Source organism: Dermacentor silvarum, chromosome 1, assembly GCF_013339745.2.
Source record: "Dermacentor silvarum isolate Dsil-2018 chromosome 1, BIME_Dsil_1.4, whole genome shotgun sequence".
NCBI lineage: Eukaryota > Metazoa > Arthropoda > Arachnida > Ixodida > Ixodidae > Dermacentor > Dermacentor silvarum.
In genome coordinates this window covers 75,250,787-75,263,138 of record NC_051154.1, presented here as the reverse complement: position 1 = coordinate 75,263,138, position 12,352 = coordinate 75,250,787, and the positions used below count along the sequence as shown (strand labels likewise).

At 40.8% G+C, this 12,352-nt stretch overlaps 2 protein-coding genes across 14 annotated transcripts in view; both read left to right on the top strand.

The window, feature by feature from the left end:
- LOC119466299 (chromodomain-helicase-DNA-binding protein 7-like) overlaps positions 1-12,352 on the top strand; it is a 554,757-nt gene that overhangs the window by 343,342 nt on the left and 199,063 nt on the right. The gene's annotated exons all lie outside the window — the stretch shown is intronic.
- LOC119466310 (breast cancer anti-estrogen resistance protein 1-like) overlaps positions 1-12,352 on the top strand; it is a 94,958-nt gene that overhangs the window by 76,152 nt on the left and 6,454 nt on the right. For 2 of the 3 annotated variants that reach the window (XM_037726815.2, XM_037726829.2), the window contains exons 3-6: positions 2,665-2,806; positions 5,651-5,788; positions 7,015-7,320; positions 10,697-10,971. In XM_037726815.2, the coding sequence (XP_037582743.1) occupies positions 2,665-2,806; positions 5,651-5,788; positions 7,015-7,320; positions 10,697-10,971 (861 nt within the window). The remainder of the gene's footprint in view (positions 1-2,664; positions 2,807-5,650; positions 5,789-7,014; positions 7,321-10,696; positions 10,972-12,352) is intronic. The other variant, XM_037726822.2, reaches the window with a different exon arrangement.

The following is a 12,352-nucleotide window of genomic DNA, read 5'->3' as shown; positions in this document are numbered from 1 at the left end:
GCTATCAGTCCTAGTGCCGGCTCAAACACTTGCGAAAATTTTTCGATGAGTGCGGCTGATTTATCAAGACTGATATTACACACGCTCACCCAATCCAGCCAATTACGGCCCAACAACAAAGTGTCTTAATTTCGTGGTGTTCGGACTACAATTAAAGGCAAGGTCGTGGTTTGGTCATTGTGCTCTACGCGCACCGTCAACTTGCCTGTAATTGACAGCGGGACACCTCCGTACGTTTTTAGCCGTAAACTACAACTTTCTAGAGGTAAGTCAGACCAATGTTTCCGGTACATATTTTCTGGTACGATAGACACAGATGCTCATGTGTCCACTTGCATTTTTACATTCCTACCTGCCACCCTAACTTTCCCAATATAGCTACCGAAATTACTCTGACATGAAAAAATATGGCTAAGCAAAATATCGTCCTCACCACTTGTACCATCCGAGTCACAGGAGCCTTTTCTAAACCAGTGCTCTCTTCAAGGGTGTGTACCGAACGTAGCGTCGTTCTGCAGACCCTTGCCAGGTGTCCCACCTTTTTGCAGGCATGGCATTACTATTTGCGAAAGGGGCAGGTTGTGGCAGTATGCATTGATCCGTAATGGAAACAGTCTGTTGATTCGGCTTGCCGCTCCATGTTCTTGCTCGCTGCCCTTCTTGTCCATGCGGTGGCCTTGGGTTTTCTTTGTTGGGGTTGCTGGACCAGGTTCACCTTGCCGAGTTCTTTAGGGTGAATCTTCCTTGTTTTGGTGCGAGCGAGTTCCCCGCTTTTGGCAAGGTCATAAGCAGCTTGGAATGTCAGGGTACTCTTCTTGAGATGCTTGGCTTGTGCCGTTTTGCTCTCAGTCCAGCCACGAAATGATCCTGAAAAGCGCCATCCAGGAATTGCCCAAACTCACAGGATGCAGCCTACTTGCCAGAACACATGTTTATTGCCACTTGCAATACAACGGAAAGAACCACAAGGCACTTACGTGGCCGTCTTATATAGCTATACAGAGCTACTAATCAGTGACATCACAGAGACACACACACAGGCACGTGCGTCCTATCTTAGATTCAACAATTCAAGTTCTATCAAAGGGGTGATGACACAACACATTGAATGATATTAAAAGCTGCAGTCATCACTGTAAAGCTGCATGGCAGGCCGTAATGATAGCTGGAACTCTGTCACTCTGTGTGAAAATGGCTTTTGTTGGTGCTCTTTTTCTTATAAAATCTCTCGTTTCACTTTACAACTTCATGAAGTTTCACTGTACTTTTCAAACTTTTCAAATCTGTAGCTTGATATCTTTCACTTGGTAATCTATCGTCTTTTGGTGCAGAGGCTTTAGATAATGTAAAAATCAGTGCTGATCAAGGACAGCCTTGCTTAACTGATGAATAGAATTGCACATGCTTACTGTCATTTTTGGTCTCAATAATTTTTGTCTTACAGCTTCAATGTGTCATTTTGACACCATCTGTAATGCCAAACCCAATGTTAATATGTTCCAGAATGGTTAATAACACTTTGAGTATGCATCACAACATTCCAAGATTTTCTTCGTCCACAAACAAGTGTCCACAACTAGAAATGATCATCGTGATGCTTACTTGCGAACACCTAGCTGTTAATGCTTCAGTCTGAGGCAAAACTGTCCAGCCGGCATGTCCTGTACCCATCAAGGATAATCATCATGATGGCATGACATTTATAAAGTGAAATATAAAAGCTCTAAAAAAAAAGAAGGCACCACAACTTGCATTGAACCTGAGACCCCTTTCCTCCCCAAAAAATTTCCCCCAAAAATCAATGCTTCAGCCAACTGCGCTGTGACGTTGAGCAGCAATGGCTCACGTGGCACTTGTTGCAGTTTTTGCCGTGTTGCACAAGACCTTCCAAGACCAGCGATGAGGTAAAACGAGGTGATGGAAGGGAAGCTAAAAAAACAGTAGTACAGTGTTGCTGCAGCTGCCATGGAAAATGAACTGCAGTGCTTAGGCTTCAAAAATCCTGCCTGCAGAAACTCATGAGTTTATTGTAGACTTGCAATGATGTTATGTGTCAGTGCAATCACCAATGTGTCATTTCTGCAGTCTCTGCCATAATATATGTTTTCTGTCTATGATGTGTAGTTGCCAAAAGTTAAGCAGGTATTCCTGATTTTATTTTGTTTTCTTTTTCGTAGCACATAGTGCCTGCATATCATGCTCTTGCTGTAGTGGTCAAGCCTATTTTTCACTAAGGGAAAACCTACAAACGTGAAGTGCATTGGAACCCATCCTAAGTAAATTCTGCAAGCATACAGCACGACATGAAAACTTAATTCAGTTGTATTTGTGCTTAATACCCCCCCATCCTTCCTTCCTTTTTCCCCCCTCTCTTACACACACATGCGGAGACAGACAGACACCTGTCAGTGTGGCAGTAGCCGCTGTGATTGTGTAGGCTAAGTGTGCAGTGTGCATGGCTCTAACACAGCTTCTCGGATTCATTCACCACCATGATTGCGATTATATATTACTTCATTTGCTAGCCCGGTGCTGTTGGCATGGAAACCTAGGCATTTGTTTTTTTTTTATATTTGTGGCCTGGTATTGATTGCTGCTACTGCATTGTTTGCTGTTGTTCACTTTTTTCTCTTGTTTCTTTTTTTTCTTTCTTTTTGTGTGCAGGTTGTTACACCAAGTAAAGTTGGAGATGTGTATCTGTATGATGTCCCAGTAGGTGCCAAAGTTACTGAAGAGTATGATACTCCTGCTCATTCCACGCTTCCGAGGCCCTCAGGCCATGTTCACATAGACACCATAGTTCCAGGTGAGCTCACTATTTTTTTGCCATGTAGTTTTTAGTAATTATACTTTCATTTCTTGCTAGTGCTCATTGCTAATGCTGAAAGAGAAGGGATATTGCTTGGAAGAGAGTTTTTTTTTATATTAATGTTATAACCGTTGCTGTGAAATGCAGGTTTGGCTGTAAACAAATGAACCAGCAAAAATGTGACATATGAGTCAAGGATAAGAAAATATAAACTGAATGGTCTGTGCTGCAGTGACATGCTGTTCTTTAATACTAATTAAATAACCACTTCATGCTGTTTCTGATAACGCAAGTAAATACAAATACCATATTTACATGAACCAATTGCTAAGGGACTTCTGAGGAATCAGCAAATGAGGCGGTGGGAATGATTTAGGAGAGTGTAGTGCATCAGTTGCTTTTTCCATTGTTCATCAGACGCTTCATCAGAAGCATCTGCTCCCGCACACACATCTACAGGCTTCCTAGACCATTGGGAGGTTGGCTCGTCCGCATTGCTAAGTTGCTTGGGGGCTGAACCTGCCACATTCGTAAGCATGAATTGTGGGATTTGAATATAACATGAAGTGCTTTCACCAGGTGACAAGTACAAGTGTAAAAAAAAAAAAAAAATTGAAAATAAAAAAATTAAGAAATACCAGTTTTATTTCTGCAAATATAAAAGTGTGATTACATGATGCCATACCACCATTATTAGTACTGTAAAATTCTTCACATCACGTGAACCCGAATATTATGTACACATTGTAAATATTTTTGTTTTTTCAGAGTATGGGCCTGGGTGCATGGTATTTTTTTACACCCATGTGTAAACTTCACGTGACTTAGCATTGTTCCAAAAAAATTGCATTCTATTGGCCGAGCTCACGCTGTTCTGTAGTTGCAGGACTTTTCAGTGAAGGAAAAATTCAGGCGGCATTTGGCATTTACCTGACCCATGCTTTCTGTAGATGTCAGTCTCTAAACATGTCCAATAAATATAAGCCAACTGCCTTAATTTTATTCTTAACTGTAACCAGAAGTAAACCATAGTTAGTATTGAACTACCTTGACTGAACTTGGGAACAGAAGCTAAGTCAATACATTTGTCACCATTTTTTAGCCAAACTTAAACTGGAGTGGAGAAAAAAAAAGAAAATAAAAGAAATAAAACATCTTATTCACATTAATTCAGCAGACATTTATAAAATTTGTCCCCTGTATGAAGATTATTTCTTAGTCTCTTGTAAATTTTGGGCAGGGAAGTAAATAACTCTTGTGGAAACATATATTTCAGTATGCATATAATTGAAAACATACATGACAAACATAGTTTTTCTATGTGGAAGACATAATCTTGCTTTAGCTGCTATTGTGATATTTGTGCAATGCATGTACCATCTTTTCCGGTGTATAAGACATATCTTTTTTCAAAATTTTCGTCAGTGCGTCTTGTACAACGGTACGACTTATATATGGAATTTACTGAAGGTGGCAGGTGTTACACAGCAGCACTCGGAGCACGTGTGCTTGCCGTTGCATGCAAGCTCGCATTCTAGGTGCCTATGCATGCGCAGATGGTGCAAAATAGGTTGTACGCACCGAAACGCGGCACAGTTTTGGTCCTTTCCCTATTATTTTGGCTATGGTGTGAGATTGCGCAAATATCTCGCTTTCCCAACATTTGTTTTGGCTCCCATGGCACTCAGTAGGCAATCTTCAATTTGCGCTCCTGCCTTGCCGTGCTGACAACCACTGACGAAAGCGTGGCACTGGTCCATCGCAAGAAATAACGAGAGCACAATCGAATGTTTGGAAAGCGAGATGCTCACTCTATATCACCCCTAGCTCCGTTAGGTCAGCGCCGTTGATCTCCAGTAGATCAGTGGTGTGCAGCAGTTGAGTGCATCAGAATCGGGTAAGTATGGCATTTCACAACGAAAATATGTGCGTGTGAACCCACAATGCATGAAATGCGTGCAGCTACACCTGCCCTTTAATTATGGCTAGGTATCGATGCGATTTTCATCCTTTAGGAATAGTTTAGGAATAATTTAGGCAGTGGACAACTAATAAAATTTTGTAAGTATGCTACAGTGCAAAGCTTTGTAGCAATTAAATATTTGCAACTGCAGATGTCTTCACCTCAAATAAGGATAATTCAGGGGGAAGCTATAAATATTATAGTATAATTTTCAGTGCTTTCCATCATAGTTTTTGTTTTCTTTTTTGAGAAATTATCTGGAAATACCCATTCGAGGTGGCAAGGTTTTGTGCTCAAGAGCCCCCACCCTTTTGCAGCTTTCAAAAGAGTCAGTGACTGCTCCGAGTTCAAGCTATAGAAAAAAGAAATCAGCTTTTAGGAGTCAGATGGCATCGCCCCCACATTTTTAAAAGTACTAAATGCGAAAGTGGAAAGTGTGTCTGTGGTTAAGACACAAGAATGCAGGAAAGAGCAAGTTGCAATAGCTTCATGATGTTAGAGCATCGAAGTGACATGAATATAAAAGGAGGGATGACACTTTCTTACCAGAAATTAGCTTGAAAAGAAGGTTTTCGCAAAAAATGACTTTATGGAACTTAACAATTTGCTAATTCCATAATAATACAGACACCAGCCAACAGAATTCTTCACTACTGGAATAGATAAATTTGCAGACAGATGAGAAAAATTTGTTTTGATGGCTATGGACTGTATCAGGAAACAGTGCAGCTAAAGTTTGATCATTTCTCATGGTTTTCCAGGGATTTTATCATATTTGTTGTGTCATACTGATATTATCAGTTAGGTATATGCAATCACTATGCATACATTGTAACACAGCCCTTTGGTGCTCTCTGTATTTTTCTTCCACCTCGCAGCACCTCAAGAGGGAAGAAAGTCAGTGCGCACATTACCAAACATGGCTTACGACGAACCACGTCCTTCCAGCTTATCATACGATTTGCCTCGACCTTCTGTTAATGCTCGCTTAGAGCTTCCTTCATCTACTACAGCTGGTGAGTGTTGCTTTGGAACCATGCCTTTTGTGAACAGGTCATTGGAAGCCAACTATCTACTTTCTCTCCCGCATTTCCTTGAGGGGCCAGTAGAATGTTTCTCTACAATAAAGCATTTTGACACATATACTATTTCAACCTTTTTTCATCTACTTGAGTGTAATTTCTGGCTGTATAGTATATGCATGCGCAGTTAGATGTGGCCTTCACTGTCAGTGTTTCCACTATCATATTCTGGCAACTCACAGAACAGTAACTGAGCGATAAGAATAAGGGCAAACTAGATTTTTGTGTTAGTGACAACCACATGAAGCAAACAGACAATGAAGTCAGGGAAAGCAACATTGAAATTAACTGTTCTTTTTGATTGAAATGTAGAAATAATAAATAAAAAGGAAGTGGAAGTCGAAGAAAACTCGCCACAGGTGGGAGCCAAGCCCACATCTTCCGTATGATGCATAATCGCCAACTCTCCCGAATGTTCTGTAAAGTTTAAGAATTTGGGCTCGTTTTATGGTTTTACAGATGTTGCGTTAAGTTTTACAAAAAATTAATTCTATTCGCGAAAAGCTTTGTTTGTCAGTCCTCGAACCTTTCGTTGGAAGTCTTCTGATGATGAAAGGATGTAAGCGGGCTACTTGCTTCAAGCAAGTTTATAGAGACACGATCCTGAAGCAGGTGAAATTGGAAGCACCAAAGTCACTGAATGGGATCTATAAACACTGTGTTGCTTGTCAGTTTGTGCTGTGCCAAGTTGGTTGCTGCTTGTGTGCTGCGCCTGTTTAATCATGTTTAATAGATTGAATATGTATGCCTGAAATGGCAACTTGGCATAGCTTTTGTATGTGCAGCAGATTAAAATTTTGTAAATTTTATAGCACATACTTCGTTTTGCTTTTTGATGGTAGCCGTTCACTTTGTTGTTATCAAGAAAGACTACAATGTTATAATATGTTACGCTATTTCCGAAAATAGCTTCCCTGCTTAATTTGGCAGCATGGAGTGGTAAATATATTTTGTTAAAAAAAAAATCTTCATGTAGACACATGGGTTTTCCTATAAATACCGACTTTATTATGTGGCTGTAGCTAGGGAACTTATTTACAAATCTGAGGACTTAAGTATTTAGCATTAACAGTAATGGAATAGTGTGGGAAGCATGTTATAGTTTCTGCTGTTGTTTAAACACCATCATGAGCACAATTTCTTTGTGTTTGCTCATGCAGGCACTGAATCTTATGATGTGCCTCGCCCCAAGGCTGACTATGATGTGCCAAACTCTGAGCTTGTGGGGACCTATGACACACCGCCACCTGCCCGAGGAGTTACCAAGGGAGCGCCCTGCTCCGTCTATGATGTTCCACTTGACAGTGGCACTCCCCGTTGTGTGCTGGCAGCCAATTATGATGTCCCCACCTCAGGCCGGTCAAGTGGCGTTTCTCTGCTCTCAACAAGCTCTTCTTCTGCAGGAGTCTCCCCAGCAAGCAGTCAGTCCAGTTTGAACACATCGCTGTCCTTGTCCAGTCTGTGTGGTACGTCCCCTCGCCCGTTGTGATGTGTGCATCAAGCTCCCTTTGTAGCTGCATGCTTGGCAATCCTTAGAGTCCATGTGTGAACACCTGCATGCCTGAAGAACTGCTTGTCAGCTGGCAACAGCTTGCAAATTTCATTAAAGTGCTATAATAGCAAACACCATGCACGCTGTCCCTGCTGTTTCAAAAGGCCCCATGTTTGATGAAAACATTAAAAAGCTGAAAGGCTGTCATAAATTTCCCTTATTGCTTTCATGAAGCATGGGTGGGTGCCTTGACAGCAGGTGGGAGGTCTGTCTTTTTGAATTGCACTAGTTGCCTGCTCAGTTAAGTCTGAGGTGAGCATTGATCGTGGTGATTGAATGACGTTTCTGACCTTGTGCAAATGATTGTATTTTCTCTCTTCTTTCTTTGTGGCATACATGTGGCTTTTTAGTGAGCTGCTTTGTCATCATGTAAGCAGCATGAAGCTACAAAAGTAGATAAATGGCCATTGAAACCAGGGAAAGCATTGGGTGAATTTTCTGGTGCATTCCCAAACCAAGAAAGTTATAGTACCTTTCTTGGTTGAGCGACTGTTGGCCTTTTTGGTCGGAGCTCTTCAACGCAACTTGTTTAATTACTTCCACTCAGTGGTGTCACTCGGTTTCCTGCTTCCAGGGGTGGCTTCTCGGTGTGTCACCCCCACCATGCCTCCTTTTCTTGTTCTCTTGCCACTCCCTCCTATTTCTTAACACACATTTTGTAGAGTGAATGTGAATTAATTTAAAAGGGCAGTGCTCCTATTTTTACCTGTAATTCAGCATTTAATTATGCTTGTAATTAAATTGTTTTTATCATTTGTGCACTACAAACAAAATTTGATGTTTTCCTTGCGACTTTATTGCTTAATTTAGCATTTGCTGCAGTTTCAGGTATTGAATGCAGCACTGTTTAGCCCTGCTGCACAAACACCTTGCTTCATATATTTCGGTAGGATTTAAATAATTGGGAGCCCGTGCTTCAACGCCTGTCCTATAATTTCCAGGATTTATTGTGCTTATTGTATGAAACAACTGATAAGTTATATTCAGCCGTCGATCATGCAGACTTTGCTAACTATGGTGAAAATTTTCCTTTATACATTAGAATACATTAAATGGCCCGCCATTCATACCTTTGGGAATGGAGTAGCCATTTTCTAGAGTTAGAGTAATGAACACAACCTTTGAGCTTTCTGGCCTACAAGCCATTCCTTCACATGGAAGCACAATGTTGAGCATGTGTGTGCAATGTTTAGTGACAGTGTGAGCAAATAGAAAGAGGTACACTTGACAGTCAACCTCACTTCTTACTGAAAGTGGAAGACAAGCGAGTGTTGGAGTTGTAAATTTTTTTTTATGTTCTTTTGATTTTTGTTAACTGTGCAACAGACCGATGGGAAAAAAAAAAGATGGGTGTTTATTTGGTACTTGGCACTAATAGACAAAAATAACACTTACAGATGTTGAATTATATTGGTGGGACACTAAAGAGAAACAGTAAATTCGTACAAATTGATAAAGTATTTCATCAAAGCAATATTTTTGTTAATTTTGTGGTAATAGGTTAAAGTTTCAGTACATCAATGTGACGTCATGGATTTGAAAATGTCTTGCAGTATTTGGGCCTTTATGGGCGCCACAAAAGTTCCCGAAACTTGCCAAGCCTAGTCTTACAATACAACGTAGTCATCTTTACTGAAAGAATATTAGCTAGACCTGAGAAGACACTGTCAAAATTCACTTGTCCCGGCTAGCTGATGCTGGAACTTCAATGCGGCGTTGCGAGCTGTCCTTAGTTTTTGCATCTTTTCTGACTTACCAAGCCCCCTCTCATGGTAAGAGTGGATTTTTTGGGTATTATTGAAGAGCAATGAACTAATGCAGCTCAACTTATTTTTTCTCTCTAGTGTCTCTTTAGCAACTCCACAGAATAGCACCTCACATTTTATTTGCATTTTATTTTTATGTTGCTGTCCATATACAAATTTTATATGCGAGGGTAAAGCAGCAGGTGGAACAGGAAGGTGGAATATGTGAGAGAGGTCAAAACAAAAGCAAAGGAGTGGGGTGGCATATGGTAGTAGTGAGGAAAGGAGGTGGGGCAACTGCAGCTTTCGTACACCTGTGCCTGGACCCATGAACGTCTTAGCCGCTGCCTGATATCTGAGGAAGACCTGCCATTTTGAGTAGATTGTTGTGTAGCGTTAATTTTAAAGGCTGCCTTGCGTATCAGAGTGAAATTTTACATTCATGTGAATAATGGCTAGTGATGTAGAGTGTATACCACTTGAAAGAGCTAAACAAACAATATTATAACATATTTTCCTTGCAAAGTGTTCACTTTCTGAAAGGGACACCAAAGAGGGACACTAAGTTGAGCTATATTAGTGAATTATGGCTATAATATTGAAAAGGACATTCTAACTGTAAGTGGAGGTTTGGTAAGTCAGAAAATATGCAAAATCTAAAAATTGGTGGCAGTGCCCCTTTGAAGTGCCTGCGCCTGCTTCCTATGATGTCACGGATTTTGATAGCATCTCCTCTGGTCTAGTTAATTCTTTATCGATAAAGGAGGAATACATTACATTCTAAATGAGCTAAAGACTGTACCTAGCAAGTTTTATATAACTTGCTATATACCTTTAGCCCGGCTTATAGGTGGCTCGCATGATCGCATATGGTCTGGCAGCTAGCCCGTGACGTCGCGCGTGTGTAGCACTACTGTGGTACTGGTGCAAAATTCGACAAACATAACGTTGGTCTTCGTTTTCCCTGCTAGTAATTGACATCTGAAGTAACGAAATACAGTTTTGAAACAATATTTCACAAGTCTAAACTGATTTACTGTTTCTCTTTAGTTTAAGTGGCTGACAAGAAACTTAATATACTCCACTCAGTGGCTACGGCATTCTGCTGCTGTGCAAAAGGTCGTGGGTTTGATTCCTGGAGGTTGTGACTGCATTTTGGCAAGTGCAAAATGCCAGAACACTTGCATACTGTACCTTGTGTATGCATTAAAGAACACAAGGTGTTCTTAGTAAATCTGGAGCACTCTACCTAAGGAAAAATGTTGCTGTACAACTTGCATAATGTCCCAAAGCAATGCAGAGGGTATGAGAGGCATCATGCCTCTCATACCCTCTGCATTGCTTTGGGACATTATGCAAGTTGTACAGCAACATTTTTCCTTAGCACAAACTGATGTCAGAACGAGGGGAAAGGCCTCTTCTTTTTTGGTTCATCATGAGATAGGTCTTCCATACTATAGAAGAGTGTCAGCATGTGCATTGATTGGGTTTCAGTGTTCCAAAAGTAATGCTTATTTTCTGCTCCTGCTTTCCTCTTGGGTTCAGGGTCTAACAGATCCAGCTTGGAGCAAGGCCATGAAATGTACGACATCCCAACCAGCAGTTCTCGACGTGTTATTGATGCACCTCCCAGCAGAACTCAAAGTCCCCGTGGAAACCTCGGTGCTGTGCCTCCACCCCCCGGCCATGGCATGACCCTTTTGCAATTTTATGATGTGCCAACCAACAATGCACCTGCACCATTCTATGACACACCTCCCAAAAGGGCCCCTACAACACAGACAGTCTGCATGGAAGGCGTGTACGATGTTCCTCCTCAGGTTAGTGCTTAAACGAAGCATAATGAAGGTTTCAAAAATGTATTTACGGTGGTATAGACTTCTCGATCAGGGTAAAAGAAACCCCTTTCTGGACTGTTGCACGTGGGTACAAAGAGCATGTGCTACCGCTGTGATGTGGTTTTGAGCAGGTGCTCACACAGGCTCACAGCATTCCAAAGAGGGCATCAAAGTGACGCCCAGGGAGCTGTCATTGGAAAGGTCTGTTCTGGCAGTAGCGAGGCACTATAGTATAATGACGCATAGGGAGCTGTCGTTGGAAAGGTCTGTACTGGCAGAAGCTAGGCACTATAGCAGAGGTGTGAGTACATGATTGCAAATGGCACGTACAATCAGAAAGACACAACTCAAGTTAAAAATGGTAAAACAAATGCAAGCACACTCACATGCATGCACACACACATTTTACCAAGATGTACCAAGCCCAACTGTTAAGATATTACATTCAATAGATATAACCAAAGCTATTAAAAAAAAAAAAAGAATCAGTGCACATCAGTCACTGTTGCATTCCTGGTTCAAATATTAGTGGAGAAAAAGGTGCCACCATTGGTGGCAAAGTCTGCGAAATGCACTGGAGTCTAGAGGAAGGAAAACTGATGCAGGTGAGGACTGTTCGGAATGATTCTGCTGCAGGAGAGCCGTGGTTTCTGTGCAAAGGCACCGGTTCCTGAGCGAATGCATGGCACAGCTCACTTCTCCAAAATAGTTTCTAGTCATTCAATAAAGATGACACACTTTTAGGCAACTTAAGAGATTGGTTTCTCGATTTAGGCATTTTTATTTGGCCACTCTGGCCATGTTTGCGTCCATTTAAAGTGAAATATGGTGCTGGATAGTACTAGTACTATTAAACTTGGCTCCTTCAACTTACAAAATATTTAGGTGCACCTGGCAAAGTACTGATTTATTTGTTTCATTAGTGTCATTGTCATGGTACACCAAATGTGATCAGCTTTCATTTGTTTCTCATCTACAAGCTGTTCAATTATTCGGATGTCCAGGTGTGAACGGTATTACATGTATGAAATAATGTAGTGAATAATCTTTTTTTTTTTCCAAATTGACTCGATGCAACCTTTTATTTTACTTTGCTCTGAAATGAGAAAGTATTTGGTGTTTGATATTTGAAAGTCATTTTTCTTGAATATTAATTTAGAAATTAAAAGTTAAATTAGAAATTCAGTTAGAAAATTTCCCAATTCGAACAGCTTTAATTGTGTTACCCTTACTATCCCTTGCTGTCTTCATATAGTGCGTTGATTCTGGGTATTTAAATGCATTTACTCAGTTCAAGTTCTTGTTCACAGAGTATTTTTTTAGCTTTTTTTTTTTTTACTTGCTCTCATGAGGGTCCAGTAGT